Source organism: Carassius auratus, unplaced genomic scaffold (assembly GCF_003368295.1).
Source record: "Carassius auratus strain Wakin unplaced genomic scaffold, ASM336829v1 scaf_tig00216504, whole genome shotgun sequence".
NCBI lineage: Eukaryota > Metazoa > Chordata > Actinopteri > Cypriniformes > Cyprinidae > Carassius > Carassius auratus.
In genome coordinates this window covers 283,618-309,015 of record NW_020528604.1, presented here as the reverse complement: position 1 = coordinate 309,015, position 25,398 = coordinate 283,618, and the positions used below count along the sequence as shown (strand labels likewise).

Below are 25,398 nucleotides of genomic sequence, written 5' to 3'. Positions count from 1 at the left end.
CATTGTTATAACTTCATGTTTAAGGTACACTCCACTTTAAAAAAAAAAAATAGGCTAATTTTCCAACTCCCCTAGAGTTGCAGCAGGCGCAGTGATATTACTCAGTGCCTGAAAATAGTCTCCAGCTAGTTTGTATAGTTGGCGCAATAGCAGAGTTGCTGGGGACTATTTTCAGGTGTTGCGTAACATCATTGCGCCTGCACGCACCCATAATATGGAATTAAAGTTCCTTGATTATTAAGCCGGAAAAAGAGTATAGTTCCTAACTATATCAGCCTAGAAAATCACAACTTTTCATTTTCCGTCAGTCTTGTATACAAGTACGATGTAACTACAGTACGATGTAACTACAGAGGAGTCAAGTTTTAAATAGGAAAAATATAGAAACTCTTTGCTCATTTTTGAGCGAGATGCTAACGGTCTAATCAGATTCAATTATTTGTGCTACCACCGGAGATCAGCTGAATGGATTCAAAAGGGTGAAACTTAACTGTTTACGGGAGTTGGAAAATGAGCCTATTTTGAAAAAAAGTGTAGTGTTCCTTTAAATTTATGCTAAGTGTGGCAAGTCTATTACTTCTTAAGCAGTGCCAAGGAATCAATGCATGTGGTGGATGCATTCGATGGCATTTCTGTGTAGGACTGTTGAGTAGGATGGTTTTGATCATGCAATTAATTCATGCTGTGATATGAGAGCAGAAGACAGAAGACACATTCTAGTGCTTATGTGTATCAAAATGTGAAAGTCAAAGCATTTGGATTAGCAAGAAGGCAGCGGTAGCTAAGATGAGTGGAAAAAATGAGGCACCTGGGCTTCCTCCTGAGGCTCCGCATGAATTGCTGGAGTGGGAAGGGACTCCTGGAATATGAGATGAAATAATAGGAAGAGCAATGCAAAGTTAGTGCACTGAAATTTGAGATAACAGGGAAGGAGCCCAGACTAGGCTCTGAACCAAAAACCAGACATTTATATAACTGACCGGATACACTGACACAGATACAAATGTATAGACAACAAGTCTTAAACAGTTTAAACTAGAGCGTACAACATATTGCACCACAACAATTAAAAGTTTAAATATATTATGGCAGCTGGTGCAATTTTGCACTAAGTGCAAACTTTTAATCAATCAGAACATTATATCTATTTTAAACATCATTTTGCATGGTTATTCATCAGGCTCTTCTGGTCCAAAATCGTTCTGTTGACAATAGATTTTGTCAGTTTTTTATTTTTTATTTCTTTTTATTTCTTTCAAGTCTCAATGTTGAGTGAAAAAATGAAGCATTGACTTTGAAAACAACTGCTATATACTGAAATTGCAGCTCAGTGGGCTTTAACATAAAAAAGAGAAAGCCCTCAAGGTTCCCTGCAGTTTGTTGCAAAATAAATTATTGACCAAGTTTTTTTTTTTTTTTTTTTTGCCGAATCAAAGAGCAAATTCAAAATCCTTAATCATGAAGCTGGGCATATTATCTTCTAAATGACAGATAAAACCGTTCCTTGTTAAATCAACTTTCAGAACCCTCCTTGTAAACAACAAAATGGCCATTTTTGTCTTGCCGAAGCCCTTTTGTTTGCAAAAATGGCATTTTAGCATTACAATATGGTGCACAGGCCTTTGATTCCTTGCAACAACCATTCCCTTCATGCCTGGTAAGAGGGAATCAGAGAAAGAATGTTGGAAGGAAAGACCGCACATCAGGTGAAAAGTTAGTGGAACGGAAGCCTGGAGATTAAGCAATGGAGATTATGTGGAGGATCCTAAGTGTTTCTCAAATGCGCAAGCAAATGTTGAGCTGTGCAGAGGAAGGAGAGGAAAAGGAAGTGGCACGTTCTCAACCAATCAGACAGCGGATACAGTACCTCATTCTTCTATTAGCCAATGCTACGATTACACAAAAACTGACTATTCTACTCATTCTCTCCTCAGAAACAGGTTGGTAATGTATACTGGCATGTGCATTATGTGCATGTGCAAAACTATAGATATGGAAGTGCCGTTTCATGCGATGCCTTAGTTCCTGTGAGTGACAAGCAGATTATCAAGCAGTTGTTACCACTGGTTTCCTCTTGGAAGATTCCATTGTGGAGCTCTTGTGAAGACTGTTGCCAGAATCGCTTTTGGTGATCGGTTTGGTACGTGTATCTCTTGCCCACTGGGATTTTACAGGTGGGTATAAAGGGGGAATCTGGTCAAAAGCTGGAAATGCTGAATTGGTTGGAAAGTCAAACATAAACAGTGGATCTTCAAAAAGAAACTGATCTTGTTCTATACTAAGTCTGTGGTCTGCATTGTTCTTGAGATCCCTTAATTGGGGCCTGTCTTGAAGAGACTGACGGCTATATTCTCGGACTTCCCTATTGTGACAATTACTTGCCCAGTCGTGCTTGGCAAAAGTTCCAGTGCCTTCTACAACTGCAGAGTTTTTGAGCTGTGACAAGCTGTCCAGGGCATTCTCAAACCCAACTTGCTCTACCTTAGACTTGGTATCTTCACTTTGATCAAATGATCCTGAAATGCTTTTTTCATTTGGTTGTCCTTGCAGCTTGGCTCCTTTACTGCCTTTCAACTTCTTTGACCTCTCAGGCTTCAGTGGAACAATTCGTTTCACCTCAGACTGTGATGAGTCGCTTGCAGTAGAATCATGTCTCTGGATTATTGAGCTTTTACTCTTGGAATCCGGATTAGATGTTTGCTTCTGTAAGGTAGCTCTGGTGTATTTTGCTTCTGTTTCACAGGATTGTCTCTCCCACCGGTTTTCATTATATTGATCTCTCATATATATACCACACCGGTTTTCATTATATTGATCTCTCATATATTTATCTATGGCTGCATTGGGAGAAGCCTCTCTGAAGCTTCTCACTACATACCTTGGCAAGTCTTGATTTGTGGTGTTGTCTTCTCTATTGGTTACTCCCATGTACTTTTTATTGCACCAAATTCTCTCTGTTTCATATTCATTGCATCCGTTTGTATGAATGACATTCTCTGACAAGGATCTGTCCCGAGGGTGCCCATTATCAAATGGTTTCTCCTCCAAAGAACTGGCACCCTGGAAATGGTTGTACCTTAAACCAGGGCTTTTAGCGCGATTTCTCAGGGGCTTCTCTGGTGATAGGATGGTTTCTGTTGAGTTCCTTTTTGCTACACTTTGTTTTATTCTTATGTCACTGTGTGTGGCGATGGTTTTCTCTCTCGTTTCGCCTTCTGTCTCTTTGTCGAATCCAGTGGCTAATGAAGCTACCCTAGGACTCCTGCTCTTTTCATCGTTTTTAGTGAGGGGCAGGTTTCTTTGACAACCTTCTTGCTTCTCAATCAATACGGAATCCTCTGAGGCCTATATATCAATAGAGTGAACAGTTTCAATGGCCTGTCAATGCCAACAACACCCTCTTCTGTAATTTGTATAGCGCAAATATTTGCAAAATGAATAATAAAAAGAAAATCTTATGATGCAAGATAAAAATTCATTGATCTGAGGAGGAAAAAATAATGTAATCAAGTTACATTTTATGTAAAATGTTGGATGGATGTTTTGAAGTTAAACACAAAAGGGAGACATTGGTCTACATAAGTACATAAAATGCCATTTGCTGTTTTTATTGATCAATATCATTGTCTTAATAACACTAATTAAAGAAAATGCGTTCATGCTGTGTTCAAATGAACCACTCCAGCCAAATTCTATTACAGTTCAAAATTGCTGCTAGCACTTGACCAGGGGCATGACATGAAATGGTTCAATAGCATCCACTTAAAGAGAGATTAGTTACATAAAAAAAGAGTGCATGAATAACGAATCAAGCATTAGGCACACTAAATCCGAGACCGATACTGACATAAATCTGAATAATCCTCAACAGTAATCTTAAACTAGTATCAGACCAAAATAACACTAATTATATAGCATCTTGCTTTTTAAAAAGTCACCACGCCATACAATCCCTTGCAGGTACCAATTACTCACAGATTTTTTCTCCGGAGTGCTACCAGATGAGGCTCCAGAGAGACGTTTCTCTCTGTGGACCAGTTTGCTGTTGGGCTCTCTCAGCGCTCTTTTCAGTTCATTGATGCTGGCTTGATGTTTCTGCAACACATCCTCTGGTTTATCCAGGAACTGCTATAAAACAAACAGGTCAATCGGTAGAACCACTTACCTTCAGCAATTACTTAAGTGAGGGCTTTCTGGAAACCAGCACAGCTGTTTACAAATGTTTATCTAACTGGGGTAAGTGCATAATAAGTACGCAAATGCAAACATCAGGCACATGTTCTATTCTTGTAACAGATGCATAAGCATCCCAGTTAGAAATGCACATTGAAATAATAGAAGACTCCAATAGATCAATACAAATGCAACTGAAGTGCACAAGTGTGAATAAAATGATCTGTTCTATCACTTAGACACTCCATTTTAGACGCAACATAATTTTAGTCAACACTCTAACATGCTGTGTACAGTAAATATCGGAATGCCTACAGATCATAGCAAAAATCTGTCTAAATGATTTGAGCCCACTTCTTTATGAATCACTACAGTACATCTTCAACATTTAAGACAACAAAGCAGCACATAAAACATGGAACATGCTGGTGTTGGTAACAGATGTCAAATGGACTGCCATCTCAGCTCAGTGTTGTGCTACTTCCACTAGAAAGAAATTACAAAAAGAAAGAGAAACTAAAACACGTGTAGTTACAGAGAGTGACATCTAAGGCAGTTGAGCGATGTGAAATAGTACCTCCTGTTTAGGACGTAGGGGCAAGTCCTGGTCCAACTGGGATAAAGGGGTGGTGGGGGGAGGGGGATGGTGGTGCAAGCCAAGGAACGGAGGCAGAGAAAAAGTGCGGTAGTGAAGACAGAGAGGCAGAGCATGGTTGAATTCATAAAGCGGGCAGCCAAACAGAGAGAGGAAATTTCATACAAATTTTGATATCAGCCATGGAAGTACAGAGAGTGAAAGAGGTTGTGTCACTGCCTCAGATACACAGGTTTAGAGTTGTCTTAGACACACAAACATTGAGAAACATACTGTATCAAATTCAATGACACAAATCTCCTGAGCTTTCTTTTCATCACACATGTCTTATGAGTTGCAGACTGGCATATCTGTGGGCATAGATAAACTATACACCAATGACATCCTTAATCTCCTCAAAACCTTTCCAGAACAAATCAATACATGGACTGTTCTGCAAGTATTTGAAGTCAACATGGTGCTAAGACCAGACTAATCGGGCAGTAGTATGGCAAAACATCAGCTCTGTTGCTGACAGTGCGAAAAATTCAGCCAAATTCACAACAGGTACAAGCATGCATAAATACCTTCAACTCTAGTGTTCGATTCTAAAACACAAACCATTTTACAGTATACAGTATACTATACACATGCACTGTATGCAGTTTTAATACTTAATACAATAAATAGTACTTAGTACAATCACTTAATCCATTTCTAATATTATGCATAATACCTTTTTTTCCCTGTGTTTACAGTTAGTGAACAAGACCCAATATATTTCTAAAAGTCAACATGAAATGGCAATCACACCCGTTTTTACTTCTGTTATGTTCTGTATATCTGTGAACGCAACACTATATCCAACAAGAAAAACGGTAGGGTGTGTGATTATTCATTGGATTGTGGAGAGGATGCAAATTTGTCCCAGAATTGATAGGCCATCTTTTTAAGAGTTATTTGTAAACGTAAGCATTATTTGTTACTAATTCTTACCGCTATAACCTATATTATTTTATATTAATGTTAGATGCATTACATTATTGCATTAACTACTGGTTAGATTTTAGAAAGGTTCCATTCTGCACAACAACAGCCTAAAACAATGCCTAAACAGCTATTTTCTGTGATAATACAGCGTGGGTGACAAAAGGGATAAAATAATTTTAGAGACTGATGAAGTTACATTTTACATTTTGACATAACACTGATGAAAAAAAACTGATGAATCGCACACAATAAGACCAGGAATGTGTATTAACAGTTTATAAATACAGTATCAGCAGTGATTTCATACTGATTTTAAGCGGGACAAAAAAACTAAGCCAATCAAAGCATGTTATACATCACAGTTCTCCTTTACATACGTAACAAATAACTATAATATGATCCAGCATCGAATAATGGTGTCATCTGGATCTCAAGAAAAGCCACGAAGGCTGGAAAATTATATGATCTGCCATGTGGCTAACAACACAGCAATCACGTTGCTATTTTTCGAGGTTATCTAAAGCCATGCTAGCAGTGTGTATGCAGCTTTAGAGTGCAATTGAGACAATGACAGACAGACAATTAGACACACAGATAGATAAATCACTCTAAAAATACCTCCGTCTTAGAGTCTACAGGAGAGCCTGCCTCCTCCCTCTGTCCACGAGAAGATGAAGAAAGAAGCGATAGTTAGAGGACAGCAGTGAAGGGTTAGAAGCAGGGAGAACAGTGCAGAATCTGAATTAAACTGAGGAAATTAGCAAACGGAGAGGAAGGTGAGTGTACAGCCACATTTGTAGAGAGGTTGGAAAGTTAAATTCTGAAGAGATGTCAACAAAACAGGCAGGCATTGAAATATATTTCAGATCAAGTCAGAGGAGAAGAAGAAAAGCAAAGGTAGGAAAAGGTTTTGGATTGGGAGACAGTTTTAATCAAAAGGGACTGCAAGGGGAGAGTTAGTTAAACAATGATTTGAATTCTTGCAGCTAGTTGTTTGAATCTGCTCAGAAGAACATTTACATATTGTCACATAACGCAAAGACGGTATGAACTTAAATCTGCCTCTTTCCCATTGAATACTTGAGTAACATATTAGATAAAGAAATGAAGCTGGTACTAAACACTGTTGTGTGCACCGAACCTTGAGCTCCACAGTCTTAGATGGAGTGGAGTCACTTTCAAGTTGCTGGTCTTCAGGTTGTTCGTGATCTTGGTCCAGCTCCTGATCCAGACTGGGCTCAAGGTAGTCCTGGTCCAGCTCATCTCTGGGAAGGCTATGCACAGGCTCACTGGAGGTGTGCTGGGAGAGTCGGTCCAAAGTGTCCCCTAATGCAGACTCTGAAACAGAAGAAAAACAAAGCATGTAGGGTAAGAAACCCAATCAGGGTGGACATCTCAGGTGTAGTAGCCTATTCCTTCACTGTCCACTTCAAATCTAAAAGGAGAGTCTCAAGTAGATGACCTCACATATATACAGTGGGGTCCAAAAATAAATAAAAAAAATTCACAGGCAAAAAAAGATCCAGTCTCCGCTGACAATAGTGTAGCAATGCATGAAGAACAGTGAATTTGGGTGACCAACTCGAGCATGAGCGAAATTTGAAAGGGGAACTGTTTCAATCTCACAGGAAACTCATGACGGAATCCTACTGAAATAAAGCAGTATTTTAATGTAGTAATGCTAAATGAAATAAAGTCCACAAATCTAGAATTTAGGGCAATCTAGGAAATAAAAGTTTCTTGTCCTGTTTCTTTTCCACGTTTTTCTTTTCCTTTGAAGCACTAGATATTGTTTGAATCATTCTCAAATGTGAAAGTGAAAGTGACAGTGAAAGTGACGTGACATTCAGCCAAGTATGGAGACCCATACTCAGAATTTGTGCTCTGCATTTAACCCATCCGAAGTGCACACACACAGAGCAGTGAACACACACACACTGTGAACACACACCGAGAGCAGTGGGCAGCCATTTATGCTGCGGCGCCCACACCCACTGTGAACACACACTCGGAGCAGTGGGCAGCCATTTATGCTGCGGCGCCCGGGGAGCAGTTGGGGGTTCGATGCCTTGCTGAAGGGCACCCAAGTCGTGGTATTGAGGGTGGAGAGAGCACTGTTCATGCACTCCTCCCACCCACAATTCCTGCCAGCCAGAGACTCGAACTCACAACCCTTCGATTGTGAGTCCAATTCTCTAACCACTAGGCCACAACTTCCCTCCACTAGGCCACGACTTCCCTCCACTAGGCCTCCACTAGGCCTCCACTTCCCTCTACTAGGCCACGACTTCCCTGTGTTCAGTTCATGGAGTTTGAGTACAGCTGCTATCAAAGCAAAAGGGAGACAAATCAAATCTTGAGACGTTCTGCAATTATTGTTTATTTTTTAAATTCAGTGCTTCACCCCAACTTTTATGTTTATAATTTGTAATGAAAAGTCTGTATTAAATATAACTGCAATTGGAAATAGAAATAAAAATGCAAAATAGAAATGTACAATTAGATGGTCACCGCCATGGACTGTATAAAAACATTGACGTTGTGTCCGTGACATCACCCCTAGTTTTCTGAAGAGTGTTTTTGAAGCTGGACATCACCATCTTGGCAGCGCGTCACTCCTGGATCATCGAAAAAGGGCAAAAAGGCAGGAGCTGGTTGCTGAAGCCACGCCCATCTAGCCCGAAGGCAGTGGCAGAAGTGGCAGTCCACCTACTACTCAAGTGGCCACGCCCTTAATTATGCCAAAATGTTTTTTTACATGTTTTTTCTGCTGTAAATTTGGGCATTTTAACATGGGGAGTCTATGGGATTGACTCCCTTTTGGATCCAGCCTCCAGTGGCCAGTCAATGAATTGCAGTTTTAGTCACTTCCTTGTTGGCTTCAGGAGAGAGACTGGAAGGTTGCTGCTTAATCAAAACTAATATAGAGGTGTTAACTGAAGTAGGAAATACTTACCTCCATCTATGCTGCGGGACAGCAGGTACCTCCTACTAATTGATCGTTCAAATTGAGGAGCTGGCCTGTCAATCAAAGCACTGGCCTGGCGAGACTGGGCTTGGGTCCGCCCACTGTAGCGGAATTTTGAGCCAATCACAAGAAAGCCTTTGGGAGGAGGCTCAGGAGAGACCAACCTACAAGAGGATAAAATAAATGATGTCAGAAGAAAACATGTAGCATTATAGAATGAAAGTGTATTGAACATTAAAAAAGTCAAGTCTGTCAGCACTTTTAAATGTCATTTTTGAACTGGAGTCAAAAGACTCCAAGACAAACATTAGATCCTCTTATACCCTAAAATCAAATCCAGACTCCCTAAGAATAAAACTAGACCCTTTAAAGCATAGATCGGGACTAAGATCTGTTGGTCCAAGAAATAAGTTGTTCATTTTGATTACCTGGAACTGAACAAGAACGAAAAAAGTTTAAAAAGAATAGTCTTGTCTGAGACAATAAACCAAGGCATAAAGAAAAAAAACGAGACCAAAACACCTGCATTCTCACATTTAAAAAAGACTGTGCTCTGTGTTGTGGCACTAGGACAGTGAGCGCCTACCTGAAAAATGTGTGATGTTCAATGCAGACTTTCCACAAGCGCTTAGAGGCACGGTGGTTGGGCAGCTTGAAGCCAATGGTGCTCTCAAACTGCTCATACTGGGGGTGCAGGGGAGTGTGGGCATGTGATGGGGAGGAAGTGGGGGGTGTGAAGGGAAAGCAGAGTGGTAACGTGTTACTTGACAGGAGATTTGACAAGGTGTAAAACGTGTGCTGCTACAGCTCAAATCAACCAACAGGGCACAGTTCTGCAAGCCTTCATTTATCCAAACAAAACATAACCAGAATTTCTAAAGAATACTGCAGAGAAAAAGCATAAGAATGAGAGTAAATATTAATATCTAAAAGCTGAAAGTCCACAGAATGGAGCCTGTTGTGTTGATAAGATGCAGAACAGTGAGGCATCCCGAATAAAGCCATTGAGATATTGCTTACTGTTACATTCATATCTGACCCTTACACATAACGGGCAGAGTCAAAGAAACGTCATGCTTTTGTGCTAAACAAAGGCAAGAATCCCATTGTGAGAGGGAAATAAAAGATGATAAGCCTCTAAATGCAGACTGCAGAATCCTTAGCATTTAATAAAGACCTCTGCAACTTACTTTGCTTTCTTTCTAGCCTCTCTCCGGATTGAATTCTCTCCTCACCCCATCTCTACTCATTTTCTGCTTCTCTTTCTGTCTTTGTGCCCACCAGGCAAAAAAATTTCACAGCTCAGCCCAATGTTTTAAAACTCTCATCCTTTCCGCACCCAGCAAGCTAACAACCACTAAAGAGCGGAACCTCAAACAATATGGTGTTTCTTGAGACATAATTAAAGGCATTTTTTTAAGTGGCATAATTAGAAATGCACTTAAAATTATTTCATTTCTTTGTGCGAAACAGTGGAAGAACACCCACATCAGTCTTCAGGGAACTGGGTAATTTGCAAGCCTGAATAGTGATTTCAAACACTCAAAAAAAACGTCTCATTCTTTTCTAATAAAACCACATCATCTTGATTATCCGCCCATTTTCTCGCCCCCAGCTTAAGTCTCTGTACGGCATCCTTATCTAGCTAATGCTTCAACATGCATCTAACAAGAAAAACCTGGAAAATCTCAAAAGACCTTTTTCTCTACCTCTCCAGGTCGGATTTTGATGTAGAAGTTGCTTCTCTTGTAGGATATTTTAAGGATCTTGGGCCAGGCGAATCGGTTGATACGCAGCCGGTCTCTATAGATCAAGAGGCCACTGGCACACACCCCCAACATGATGTCAATGCCTTCAGAGTCCTTTAAAACACATACAGTACACACACAGACACATTCAGATGCTCAGGTTTTATTTCAGTTTCAGACTTTCGAACCAGGGCTGATTCCAGAATTTCATCCTAAGGGGTCTGAGGCTGTAAAATTGCACAATTGGATCAGAGGTATGTTCTAATGGGGCGGTGCACCGCAGGGAAAACACTGTTAAATCCAAATAATAAAATACAAATAACCATGTAATCCTGCACAGCTGGGGAGGCAAAATAAATAATCTACTTTCAAAAGGCAGGAGAAAATACTTTTTGACATCAGTATCTTGCAAAGGGCGTGTGTACATCTAAAGTTAAGGCATCCTGGTGCAAATTCATGTTACTTGTTAACAGAACTAATATAAATGCAATTTCTGGCCCAGTGTTTGTTTGAAGTGTTAGGCTGGTGAATCACTTTTTTCTCATTGTTTTTGTTAATACATGTATCCAGCCAATTGTCCTATTTACATTTTTTTTTAAATGTGCAAAAACTGTTACATTATCAGGGTTTCTGCAGGTTTTATGAAGATACATGTAAGACTTTTAAGATCCCACAAAAGGAACCACAGTGCGTCAATATTCTGTGTATGTTCTGTGTCAATATGTTGTATTAGCAAAACTTCAGCATTTGAAAATACAACTTCCAACCAGTATCTAATATTTTTAAATTCATTTCACAAAAATTACAAACACTAAAATAGGGGAAAAGTTTTTATACCCCACTGACAAGATACTGTATTTGTAATTGCTTTAACCATAAACTCTTAATTTGCTTAACATAACTCAACTTAATTTTGCTAAATTTCTTAATACTTCAGTGTATCCTGATTTGAGGATGTTTAGATTAGTTGTACTGATAAAATAAAACGCTAATATAGATATTCATTTTTTTTAATGCATGCAAATTTCCATGCCATGACTTTATCAATTTAAGACTTTCTGTTCAGATGTAAGACCTTTTTAAGGTAAGAAGAATGAATTAAGTCTTTTAAGGCCTGCAGATTCCCTGTATTATATTTAGGGGGACTGAGATACAGTGGGCAGAAGTCCTCCTAAACTAGAATCGCCTGTGCAACAAACATACAGTTAATACTGTTCCATATACAACGTACACTTCTTAAAAAATAAATCAATAACAGCATCATACCTTAGCGTGATGAAGATCAACGCCATACATGGAGAGTTTCTTGGCATTCTCCAGGAAGTTGATTTCAGCCTCTGCAGGACTCATGCCCCTGGTAACAGATCATCATTTGGAGAATAATTAAATAAACAGTTTGTATAAAAATATATGTTGCAATATATTTGAGATATTTTATCGTCATGCTGCTTGTTTACTAGAGCTATCAACTGAATGTGTTAATTTAGTTAAAATTATCATTTAGTGTACATTTATTATTATTAAGTGATAAAAAAATAAAATGAAGACACTAAGTAAATAACGCATCAAGGAATTTTTCTTACTGTCAGAGCAATTTAAATGTGATATTTTATGTGAGCCCAGACTTGGACAAACTGACAAACGTACTGCAAAAATGACTGAACTGTGTCAGGACATAAACAATGCATGAACATAAAGATTCTAAAATCTATTCAAAGCTGCCATAATAATAATGTAATGCATTTAGGTTATCTTCATTTGGGGGACTTGCTCAGCAAACACTGATAAATTAGGATTCACTTAATTAATCAGCATGTAATGTAATTAACAGACTAAATGTTTTAATGAATGGACAGCCCTGGTAATCGCTGCTCCCTCTGCAGGTCACCTGTAGGTGCGGTGCAGCTCCATCACCCTCTCCTCCAGCTCACGGGTCTGATTGGGGGCGAAGCGGAACTCGCTGATGTAGTCTGGCCCGTGTTCCTCTGGGTCATAGTCTCCCAGCTCAGCCTGAACAGCATACGAGCCCAGCAGAGCATGAGTGACGAACGAGCAGGGCAGACGACCTGACAGTATGTCCTCCCTCAGCTGCAGACACAGGTAATACCTGTCCACACAAACACACAATCACATCATAGCCAGAGTTAGTACATTTAAACTGCATTGTGCAATCTTTTCATAAGCACAAGTTTGATAACTTGGATTATACCTTTCATGATTTATTTAGATTACCAGGCAGTCCATATACTGTATATATAGAACGCAGGCCAGGTCTCAAGATGCAGATATATAGCTGTGACATGCATAACGGGGCGTTAAAATGTACTTTATTTGTATATAACAGAAATGCTAAGTGATTCATCTGTAGTAGTCTTGGAAGTCTAATATGCAATGCGTATAAATAATTAACCATGGAAATTAAATATTCATTTCATATTTTTAAATTCCACAAAGGACAACTTATAAATTATTCTATAATATGATCATTTCTGTAATCACATTTTTAGCTTTTATATATCTTTAATGTAAAAATCTATACAAACTGTTATTAAGATTCAAGATTCAATCTTGAATCTTTAATATAAAAATCTATACTAACTACTCAACTGTTATAAATAATAATCGCTCCGTTCTCAAAACTGCTTGCCCTGTGTAGAGTCACAGGAATAATTGTATTTAATTTATAGTTCAAATTTAGCTAAAGGATAGTTCATCCGAAAATGAACATTTCTCACGCACATGTTGTTCTAAACCTGTATGATTTTCTTTTTCTGCGGAACACAAAATCAGATATTTCAAAGAAAGTTAGTACCCAGACAGTTGAGGATAGCCATTGACTTCCGTAGTATTTTTTTTTTCATACTATGGAAGTCAAAGGCTACTGTCAGCTGTCTGGTTACTAACATTCTTCAAAAGCTACATTTTCTTGCATTCAACAGCTGAAAGAAAGTCACACAGGTTTGGAACAAGTGGAGGGTGAGAGTGAACTATTTGATCATGCCCTCTATGACAGTTTGAAATCTTTAATGATCACGTTGGTAAAGTGGTAAAGACAGCTTTTTTCCACCTACATAATAACTCTCATATCTCTCTCAGACAGCAGGACGCTGAAACTGTAATTCATGCCTTCGTCACATTTCAACTAGATTACTGTAACTCACTTCTTTATGGCCTCTCAGCTAAAAATATAAAACGATTACAGTATGCTCAAAACTCTGCAGCCCGCTCACACCAGAAAGAGCGAGCACATTACTCAAATCCTCTATCACCCTCACTGGCTTCCGGTCTCACTGCGTTTAAACTTCAACGTACTAATTCTTACAAAGCTCTCCATAGCGTTAGTCCTACATATTTATCTGACTTACTTCAGCCTTATGCACCTGTTCGCTCCTTATGATCTTCTAGTGGGGGATTGTTGGTCACTCCTAAGTTTAGTCTGGTGACTGTGGGAGCCAGATATTTCAGAGTTGTGGCTCCAAAGTTGTGGAATGGACTTCAAGACATCCATCAAGTTTCCACCCTTCTCTCCTTCAAAAACCTTTTTATAAATGTTTTTTTTTTTCTCTGAAAATGACACTGTAAATTGTACCTTGTTATGGATATGTTATTAATTTGAATCCTCTTTGTTTGTATCCCTAACCTAACTTTGTAAGCGAGTCCTGTATATTTCAGCCTTTAGTGTGTGTATTGTGCTTTGATCTTGATGTTTATATGGCTCCATTCCTTATTTGTCTCTGTAAAGCAACCTTATGTGTTGGAAAGGCGCTATATTCATAAAAAGGATTATTATTATTATTATCCCTTTAATATGCAGTTGACAGCTATAAGTTCTGGGTCCATTTCCTCAAATAGTGCTGCTATCAAAATGATATTATGACTGGCACTGTCTCAACCAATAGCATTCATTTGGAGTGGGACTGTTTTGCTGACCAATGCCAGACAGTGAGAGTGTTTCATAAACTTTATTTTTGCACAGAAATTCTGCATTTCACACACTCACCGTGTGATGTCTTCAATCAGCTGAGACGGATCTGGAGGGTAGAATTTGACAGCAAAGGAGAAATGCCACGGACCCACTAAAAACAATCAGACATACACACTTAACATCATATTCAAGCAACCAATGTTACCAAGTCGAAGTTTCTTATTTTTCTACACTTACTGCGGATTTGTTTCTTGATTTCTTTTGAAGGATCCAGCCAATTCTGAAAGAGAGAACAAAAATTCCTCTATCAGGCAGGGCACATTGATAAGCAAATGCGGCAGTTTCAGCCCCGTCTCCTCCACAGCAGGAGCAATCACCTCATACATATTCTGTAAAATGGTCAGTGCATTAATATTCTGCAGCCACAGGAGCACTAAAAGAGTAGATAAATGTCATCTCTGGCAGACCGCACTCCAGTAAGGTCACCCAAAGCCTGGGGACACACGAAAATGTTTAATGCCAGCTCAACTCAGTCCAGAGAAGATGAAAAGCACATTCTCATTCACATCTTACAGTACCAGTATTCATAAATGAACACTGATACATGTAAAAAATTAACAATGATACAAGTAGAAGCAGGGTTGAATTTTCCTTTGCTGTACAGACAAGTCAAACCCAAGATATTTCCTCTTAAAGCCTGGTTATTTTAATCTGTCCACCCTGCCTGCAGATGTCTTCATACTTTAATATTAATCTTCTCCATTAGATTTGCAAAATGGCTCATTTCTGTTTCCGGATCCATTACTGCCTTTACAAGAGTCTCTAACAAACCTTGTGCTCTCCTCAGGTCTCACTTCCCATGCTTGAATCATGTGGTTTTCAAATGGAAATCATTTACCTTTCAAACTGCAGTTTGAGCTGATTTGTTGACCCGGGAACAATCCCGCTGACCATAGCAGCAGGCACAAGAGCCTCAGCTGGGAAAAAGAGATAAGTGGAACTAGACTGGAACAGCTGAGGTGGTGCAGGCAGGGTCCTTATGGCTAAACTAGGACTGGGAAGTTCCTCAGAGCATTTCCATCAATCAAACCCTACCCCAACAGTCCCAGTCACAAGGACTCAGAGCCCTATTATCTCAACTCATTTATGTGTATTTTTATATAGAGAGGTTGTGGTAGTGGGAATAGAAGAAAAGCAAAAGGATGCTCTTGTTAAAATGAGATCACTTGTACTGGGCAACATCCCCTGTTTCCTAAGCCGCTTTTCCACCACAAATACCTGGAACAATTTGTCCTAGGAAAAATTTTTCCCCAGACCTGTTGGTGTCTTACATTGTGGCATAAAATACTGTGAAGATTAGGCAAATAGTTATCTTTATTCTGCAACATGGAAGAAAACTGTTTTCTTTGAATGATTGAGACTTGATTTATTTTTTTGCTCTATAGGTAAATAGCTAGACGAATAACAAAGTGCAGTAAACGGTAAAGCTATATGCAATTGTGTTTCTATGATTGTGATAAAATAAATCTAGAAACTAAAATTTGTAGACTTTGACTTGTAATTATGAAGTGTAGTTTAAAAAGCTTTAAGTTCAAAAATGCTAAGTAGTAGTTTTACATTCGTAAACTAAACATTTCTATAGTCGTAGCAGGTTGCTATCATGTTTTAGCACAATGATAGCATGTTTTAACATGTTGCTAACATGTTTCCACTCATTGCTACTGTAGTATGTTTAAACATTTTGTTCCCATGTATCTAGCATGTTTCTAACATTTGTTGTTGTTAACATGCTAATATGCTTTACCATTTTTCCATGTTTTAACATGGTGCTAGCATGTTTCTAGCGTGATGTTTTTCATGATTATGTTCCTAGCATTATTTAAAGTTTCTGCCTTAAGAAATGCAAGTTTGCAAGCACCATAACATCATGACAGTGGAAGACTTTCTCAAGTTACACATAGCTGGAATAATAATAATAAAGTGTCACCAATATGTGCTTTGTTAAGTTACAAGCGAAATAGTATGATGGGAGGATGTAAGAGGTGAACTCTGACCTTTTGGCTCTCCGTGTCACTGAAAGTTAGGCCAAAGTAGTCCTTCTCCAGGAGGTTGAGATGTTCACACACCATATCCAGTAACACCTGTCCTTTACAGAGCTTCTGTATAGACAGATAAGCAAGTACAGAGAAAGAGCACAAGAGAAAAGAGATTGATTTAGTGTTCGTCATTGTAGAAAATGTTGCCCCTTCCAATTTTAATCAAAGTCAGGAGTGCCTCAAGTCTCTTGACTGGGACAAATTATCCTTGATTACCCTTGAGTAAATTAGAATACCTGAGTTAAAGCAAAGATGTTTTTAAGATTGTAATGCAATAAATGCAATATTTGTAAGGTTTAGGAGGCTGAGAGTCCCCAAATACGCTGTACACAAGCAATACATTAATATTTAGGCTATAATGTAAATTATCAGTTTGATTTCTATCCATTTGCTGGGTCAATGATAACATTAGCACATAAATCAAGTCAAGTCGAGTCCATCAGCAAAGTTTTTAAAGCAGCTTTACAGGAAAATCATGATGTTGATGTTTATAATATCTTAATATGTTCATGTCTTACAGTCACGTTTAACAGATTAGAGGAGAACAATAATATAGTTTCCATTTTACAATGATACAAGATACATACATGCATATATATATATATATATATATATATATATATATATATATATATATATATATATATATATGTGTGCATCTAAACAAATTACAGTATCATGGAAAAGTTATTTATTTTGTATAATTTAATTAAAAAAAAATACTTTCTTATATTCTATATTCACTGCAAAAAAATATTTCAAGAGTTTGTTTTAATTCTGATGGTTATAATTTATAGCTTAGGAAAACTAAACTGAAATGAAAGGAAGAAAAGGAAATCAGCATCTCCATAAAGCTTGTCAGCCGATGGAAGCATAAAGTGCTCCAACATCTCCTGGTACAGTAGATGGCTGCACTGATTTTGGACTTGATAAAACACAATGGACCAACACCAGTAGACGAACCAGTAGAACAGTTTTTTGTTTTTTTTTCTGGTTCAGGAGTGGCTTGGTTCTAGGAATGTGACAGCTGTAGCTCTTTTCCTGAAGACGTCTGAGTGTGGTGACTCTTGATGTGCTAACTCTGGCTTCAGTCCACTCCTTGTAAAGCGCTACCAAGTTCTTGAATCTGCTTTTCCTGACAATCTTCCCAAGGCTGTGGTCACCCCTGTTGCTTATGCACCTTTTCCTACCACACTTTTTCCTTCCAGTCAACTTTCTATGAATATATTTTGATACAGCACTCTGTGAACAGCCAGCCATTTCAGTGATGACCTTCTGTGGCTTACCTTCCTTGTGGAGGTTGTAGATGATTGTTTAATTATCAAACTAATCAAGCTCAAAAATACAGAATTTTTTATTTTACTAAGCTGTAAGTGGTTGGGGTTTTGAATCCGAGAGAACACATGTTAGGAGAAAATTGTTAGCCTGAATGTCATGTAAGTCGCTTTGGATAAAAGCGTCTGCTAAATGCATAAATATTATTACATTTTTAATTTATATATGCAGATAAAGTTATAATTCTATTTATTCTTCAATATCCACCTTTATATAAAGAGTTTGGTGATAATATATGTACATAAAAAATATAAATACATATATAAAGATGTTTAGGTAATAGTCATGAAGATAAATAATTAAACTAAGAAAATAATCCTTTGTTACATTAAACACTTAAGAAATGAACACTTACATGCCGTTTCTACAAAAACTTCATAGAATTTTCAGTCATGGCTAAGCATCTGTGTGTCTTTTTGACCACACCCTGTCATTCTGCACAACAGAGTGGCATATGCAACATGCTTGAGACACCAGCTCTGGCTTTGCCTTTCTACAGAAACACTGAGCACTCGACGCCCAGGGAGCCCGTTTCCCGCGGCGACAGGGATACATCGCAGCTGTTTCCATGGCAACAGAATTGGTGAGCTTTTATGTGTGTGAGACTCTGCATGTGTGTGTGTGTGTGTGCGTGAATGTGTGTGTGTGTGTGTGTGTGTGTGTCGTTCCCTGGCCTCTCTTGGCTGATGCAAAAGGTTTTTTTTTAAGATGGGGAGAAAAAGAGAGAGTGGGTGTTCTACCATAAAAAGGCTTCTTAAGTTAGACAGGGAGGCCTTCAATTACACCAGCACATTATATTGTTATGTTAAGGAAATGTCATGGTTTTTTTTTTATAGTAAAATACAATGCACTTCAGGGTCTCACTTTTTATGTTTCCCAAGGTGCAAAATGTACTCTGAGCTTTGACAAACAATAGTACTGTACTTGTTGGCATTAGTGATGTTAGGCAGTACTGTATGTTCACAGTTTGCTTCCTTCAGCAAAGCTTGTAATGAGAAGTTCTCTGCTGTGTTTATCTAGGGATTTCTGAGGGCAAAGATATTTAATATTGATGATGTGACATAAAAGAATGCATGAAATGTTCACAGAGAGATCTCTCTGCATCTCTCTGTCTTTTGATCGACTCAAGAATAAGCAGTTGCTCCAGCAATGACATCAGATATTTAAAGGGACAGTTCACTCATTAAGTACTACTAAACAATTTAAAAAGAAGTAGAGCAAACAGCATATAAATAATAGAAAAAAGCTGACATAGGTAGAAAAAAAATAAGTAAACAGTAAAAAAAGATTTTTAAGCTTAATTTTGTGTTGATTTGGTATTAGATGGTTTATTATGTGATTTTCTTGAACATTTAAAAGAGACATGCACTGAAACCAGTGTTGGGAAAGTTCACTTTCTACATGAACTAGTTCAAAGTTCAATTCACAAATTTTAAAATGAACTAGTTCAGTTCATAGTTCAAACCACAAAATTTTGTTCTAAATTATTGCCACAGCCCATATAGAATCAGAGACATCAATTATTTTATCAGTTTTAACAATGAAGCTATGCGTCAGATTTCATCTTCATATCCAATTTTGAATCCTTATCCAACCAGGGTTTACATTAGCATTGAGGGGACAGCATTTCCCCATTGTTGCTTTAATGCTTTGTCTCCCATTCTCACCGACCTTGTCATAAACATAATGAAATTCTTTTAAATGACCATACGCCTTCTTGCAACATGCTGCTGTCGCCTCCATGCTTTTTTTTGTTTAGTTTTTTTGATGACGCGTTACGCATGCAGCGGACGGCGGTGCGACATGGGTGGTGTTGCCAGATTGGGTGTTTTTCTGCTACATATTAAGACCCATTTACTGTGTGTTTTAGCCGGGTTTTCGCCCGGAAGGCTCTATAGAAATCTGACACCCTATTGAACGAAGTTTACCGGATAAAGCATGCCGTTCACAGACACCAGAATGAACGAGTTCACAGTAACGTTCATCAGGCATTAATACAGCACGTTCAGTTCACGTTCACCCAAAATATGAACAAGTTCATGAACTATCGTTCAATGAACGCATTCAGGCACAACACTGACTGAAACGGATCACTGTGATCAGAGCTGTTTTTGACAAGGTAAAAAGATGTTGTTTTGCACAATCACTGAGGAATTTTAACCAAAGTAAGCTGCAGACATTTCATGAAGACCCTGAAGAATCATACCATCTTGTGGAAAATGAGCTTCCAATATCCCCTTGAAAACTGTGCTAGACAATGACATTATGATCCAATATTTTGACATTTAAGCTTAAATGCATTTGATTGTTCACATGCTCACAAAACATGACTGCAAACACGATTGTGAGCCTTCAGAATCAGCCACTTGTTATACTGCCTACTGTTACTCTGTTTTTTTGTCCTTTAGGTGTTTGGTAGTACTGATCCAATTTTTTATCCAAAAGAGCAGAGTGGACATTGTATCTCCTTTTGTGTTCTGTGGAGCAAATAAAGTCATACACGTTTGAAACTAAACCAGAGCAAAGCTGAGGGTGAGTAAATGTGTTTTGGTTTGTTTTTTTTTTTTTTTTTTTTAATCATTATGAAATTTAGCCAAGGGTGACTAACACAGAAGCCTGGTATAATCTTCTCAGAAACGCTGTAGTATTATTTACTCCATGGGAGCACTAACATGTCACCATTATAGATTTCCCACCCCCCCCCCCCCCCCCCCCCTTCAGCCAAGCGTAGAAGACTGGAAGTATTGGCGGCCTTTGACCTTTGGAATGAACAGTCTGTTTCTCTCGGTAGGTGCTGCAGCATCAGTAATGGCAAATGGAGGGGAGAAGCTACCAGAGAGCCGCGAATAAGACCCCAGTCATGTCTGAAAACTCCCAGGAAATCCATCAGCCGGCAGACCCCTGGGGCACACAGGCAGACATGGCACTGATCTCAGAACAGTATGTGGTACTCCCTGGAGAGCTACTAGTGTGGGAGGGCTTTTCACCTATCAATGAACACCCCCACCCCATCAGCCCACACTAGCAGTCATATCTCATGTGCTGTAATTCCCAGAAGCACTGCTGTAGGCAACATGGAGCTGCAGAGCAGGGCTGTGAAATTCCAATGAGGGTCTGAAATGTGAGGTCCAGGGATCACAAGAACATCACTGTAATTTTTTGTTCTAGACATACTGACACTATTGTAGTATCTATGCTATTGTGATGTTAAAGCTGAATTTTCAGCATGTCTTCAGTGTCACACGATCCTTCAGAAATCAGTCTAATATGTTGATTTTCTGCAAGAAAATTTTCTTGTTATCATCAGTGTTGAAAACAAGTCATTCCTTTCCAATATGCATTCAAATGATCGTTTCTTGTGATTGAAAATAAACACAATGACAAATACATAAAATCAGGATATCATTTTTTTTTTTCAGCAAAACTGCCTGGCTCTACTGGAAGAATCTCAGCTAATCTATCTGTCTATGCAGGGGGGAATACAGCACTACTGGAGAACAGTATGTGAAATAGCTGAGAGCCCTAGAGGTCTGGCACCATGTTTCTACAGAACAACACAAATTAGTTTTAGCGCACGCAAGCAACTTCTGTACCTCCACCCCAGTCTCATAGGCAGATCCATCAAGCAGTGTGACTTTCACAGGTGCAGTCTTTGGTCTTTTGGAGGATTTCTGCGGGGATCTGGACATCCTACTAGGCGTTTTTTCCGACGAGTCATCCGTGTCTCTGTGCTCATCCGACATCTTTGAATCGTGATCCTGGATAGAAGTGATCAAAGAGTATCGTTTAAAAAATGGTTAAGTGTTCAATAGCAATGAAAAGATGTTTCTTGAATTCCCAATTATATAAAGTTGCATGGCATAGTCAAACATATTATAAGGAACAATATTTAATAAATGATAGATCTTAGGCTTACCGTATAACCTCCGTCTGCTGTATTCTTTGCGGCTGAACTTTTCTCTGACATAGCAATCACTTGCAGTCCTAAAGCAATAAAAACAGATTAAAACAAATTTGTTAAACAGATTAAACTTTCCTCTTGCCCGACCATATTCATTTTGTATTAATTTCTTTATAGGCCTAACAGGTCTAATGAACATATAAATGCTGTATATTTGACTGCTGGCAACACAACAGTGCTACTTTCTTTCAAGTCTCTTAATCACTTTGATTGCAATGAGGAGTTATTTATTCTTAAAAAATATTTTGCATTCCATAAAATAAGCCATACGGGTTTGGAACAACATGAGGTTATTAAATAATTTGACATTTAAATTTTTAGGTGAACTAGGCTACGCCTTTAATATGATTCGATAGATGAAGAACCAAGAAAAACATCTGCTGGTTTATCTAAAGAGCTGTAATGCGACATGTTTATGTGATCTGCAGACCAAATGTTTCATAGTTAGTCACCAAATGACCAGGATGGGGTCTGTTTGACTGTTTCTTCAAGCTACTGAAGCTCCTGGAAGAGGACATTTGGTGAATTACAGTGCAGGGAATGTGTTCATTGGCACATGGTCATGAGAAACAACGAAAACATTACGTGTCTGCACCATAAGTATAATTAGCTAGCGATGATCTCGTATTAATAAATCAACAAGCTGTGATACAGTTTGTGTAAACAGATTTACTATCTTAAAATGAAGCACTTAATGAAATGAGTACAATGAAAGCATTTTATTTATTAACTAAGCTATTTTTCTTTCTCCAGAATAGAGATCTTTGCGATCTCCGTTAAAGTGAGAAAGATGGATATAGAAAGTAAAAAAGTTTTCGGTGTTTAATGGTGTTTAGGTGTCGTAGCCTGACAGTTTGATACCACTGTGAATATGCTAATTGCCTTCATTTCCATCTCATTCATTTGCACCACGCTGTGCTACTAAAAGCCCCAAATATCTCCCCCGTAGAAATTCTCCAAATATCACTCAATATAAGGATCACAGTTCAAACAAACAAACCTCGCCATTTGGCCATGCAAATGTTCATAATTCTCTCTTTAAGTGCTATCCAAAGATGCACACGTGATTCAGTCAGAAGACAAACAGCCAGTCCATTAAACGGCTAATCTATACATTTATCTCTGGTCGCTGACTTATCTCTTTTACCAATTATCCGGTTTTAACTGAAGCTCTGCATTTTGCCGTAATGGAGGACTTAATGCTTTAATTATTTTAGCTGAACTGTTACGGTCTTGAGGGTCTGAGCTTTCTTGATGATTTTATTCATGGAACAGAGGACAAGAAATGATGGGGACAAGATCAGGATCGGGAAACATCACATGTCAGATCTAAACAACCGGCGTTCACATCTGGACAAAAAATGGATTAAAAATATTGATGACTCATCCTGCACTGCACAGAATTTTGTCCAATCAAATGCTCTCTAGAACAAGCAGGCCCCTCCCCCTAAAACTATTTGTTGCCAGCTACTAAAGTAACATGAGTCATAGTTATGATATAAATAAAGCCTATTGGTATTTAAAAAACACTGGGACAAGCCTTTTGATATGCCCCACCCACACTTCCTGTTTCAACAGGAAACATGGGTTAACACAAAATACAAAACTTTACTCGTCAAGCCACTTCAAAAGGGCCATTAAAACTCAAGTTATGATGAAAATTACCACAAAATGATCACAGAGTAGCAGTGACATATGGGAGCTTGTTTTGTTAAAAATGCTAATTGCAATGTTTTATCTCGCAATTCTGAAATTCAGTCATAATTTGAATTGCGAGATAAAACATTACAATTAAAATTAAAATAAACTTCACCTACACTGCATTTAAAGGGACAATAAGTAACTTTTTAGGTATTTTATTATCTAAAATCAATATTTTTATTCATAAATATGCCCTCAATGGTGTACAAATACCTGTGCCAATGTTTAAACTAATCCTTGTAAATGAAGAATTTATTATCTTTATATACATGGGACGGGTAGGTAGGTCGACGGATGCTTCCATGTAGTTCCGCCATCTTGCAAAACTATAATAGCAGAGAGGGACAAAAAGTACTAAGCCAACGCGTTACCACAGCGCATTTTCGGTCAGAGCCAGAAACGCAGGTGCAGAGCAGTGAGAGGCGCTTGAAACTGCACCGGCAAGTTTAAAAGTCTGGATTGCATTCTTATTATGGACCATACATATGCCGCGCCACAGGAGAAGAAAACATTGTCGCCAAAACAGTCAAAAATAGAACGTAAAAGGAAATGTGACCGTAGATTACAGAAAACAAGAGTTAATGTCGGGGAAGCTTTTTCTAGGTGGAAAGAGCTAATGCTGGATAAAGATTTCAAAAGAGACGCTGAAGTGGCCAGTTTTCTTCTCGACAGGTAAGTCAGTGTTTGATGATGACATCTAACAATGCACATAATTCAGAAAATATAACGAATAAATTAGACATAACTACTAATTACAATATTTCATGTTTTCCACAGTCAGTAATTCATACTGTAACATTCGTTTGTTAGTTGTCATGTTGCAGTTTGTTTGAAATAACACACCTGTTCACCTGAAGGAAAACTCGACGAAGTGCTATTAGAAGACATCCTGTCAAAGCTTTTTGGTACATATCGCCTACCGTAGATGCAACGCGCATTTGAAAAAGCGAGGCGCTGGAGAGCAAAGTTAGTTTGAATGCAAAATACAATTTCACCACTAGATGGGAGTAATTCCTACTTACTGTCCCTTTAATGAAACAAGCCCATCTCTGCTGAAATCTCAGTCAACCTTGCCAAAGCTAAAAAGAAAAAAACATTTCACTGTGTCCATAGCACAACAGCCTGAAGAAAACCACTATGAATAAATGACACAACAAAACACACTACAACGAAATCCAACTAAATTAAATGGAGAACATAATTAATAGACACAATTCACCCAGAGCTAATGTAATGAAATGTGAGCCTTTTTGAGTCTAAAGGAATTGATTTCTTTTTTGTTGCAGAAATACTGAGACATACTAGTAGAAGGACATCATCATTTCAACCTATGAATACTAATAAACTTCATGGTTAAAGTATTTTCTCCGATAAAGCATTTTCCAAATCTTAGATAGATAAGCAGACGAAATAACTGACTGGCATGTTATTTTAACTTTTTTCATTTAGATTAGAATTTTGCAAAAGTGTAATAAGAATTTAACAGTCTCGGTTCTCTTTAACATAGTTTTGTATGTTTACATCCATTCTTTAGATTGCAACCCAAAATTTTGTTAGTTTATTTGTACTTTTTGTACATATAAATGTTTATTTTACCAAAAGATGCCATAGATTTGTTACACTTGCCACAGGTCTGCACTTTGCTTAAAATAATGTAAAAAAATTATTCTCTGATTCTGATGATGCATTCATTAAAAAGACATAGATCATGTATTCCCCTTCTAACATATGGGAAGCTTCTGAATAAATACTAGACAGGTGGAGAGGAGACAGAGGTGCAGTTCAAAGAGACAAGGAGAGAACACTTGCTTAAAAATGCCAACCAAATTATTGCTACCTGATAACTGACACTTTAATTCCTCTGTATAATTACATCTTTCTTGTAAACAGATGACGGATAATGTGGCATTAGTAACCGTAGTATTGA

The 25,398-nt window shown here is 38.2% G+C and overlaps 1 protein-coding gene and 1 long non-coding RNA gene across 12 annotated transcripts in view; one reads left to right on the top strand and one right to left on the bottom strand.

Annotated features, from left to right (window-relative positions):
* Positions 1-25,398, bottom strand: part of LOC113098306 (band 4.1-like protein 1) — a 47,236-nt gene that overhangs the window by 6,339 nt on the left and 15,499 nt on the right. For 2 of the 11 annotated variants that reach the window (XM_026263334.1, XM_026263325.1), the window contains exons 2-17: positions 21,726-21,793; positions 21,403-21,567; positions 16,433-16,537; positions 14,616-14,658; positions 14,454-14,529; positions 12,342-12,560; positions 11,720-11,807; positions 10,403-10,567; positions 9,292-9,389; positions 8,694-8,869; positions 6,879-7,075; positions 6,356-6,394; positions 4,751-4,786; positions 3,976-4,128; positions 2,062-3,345; positions 809-859 (exon numbers count right to left, since the gene is read on the bottom strand). In XM_026263334.1, coding sequence (XP_026119119.1) covers positions 809-859; positions 2,062-3,345; positions 3,976-4,128; positions 4,751-4,786; positions 6,356-6,394; positions 6,879-7,075; positions 8,694-8,869; positions 9,292-9,389; positions 10,403-10,567; positions 11,720-11,807; positions 12,342-12,560; positions 14,454-14,529; positions 14,616-14,658; positions 16,433-16,537; positions 21,403-21,567; positions 21,726-21,776 — 2,946 coding nt within the window. In that variant the 5' untranslated portion in view covers positions 21,777-21,793. The remainder of the gene's footprint in view (positions 1-808; positions 860-2,061; positions 3,346-3,975; positions 4,129-4,750; positions 4,787-6,355; positions 6,395-6,878; positions 7,076-8,693; positions 8,870-9,291; positions 9,390-10,402; positions 10,568-11,719; positions 11,808-12,341; positions 12,561-14,453; positions 14,530-14,615; positions 14,659-16,432; positions 16,538-21,402; positions 21,568-21,725; positions 21,794-25,398) is intronic. The other 9 variants (XM_026263326.1, XM_026263327.1, XM_026263330.1 and 6 more) reach the window with 9 other exon arrangements.
* On the top strand, positions 18,265-21,395 carry LOC113098308 (uncharacterized). Its single transcript, XR_003288988.1, has 3 exons — positions 18,265-18,392; positions 20,260-20,341; positions 20,601-21,395. It is a non-coding gene; the product is annotated as an uncharacterized LOC113098308 (long non-coding RNA).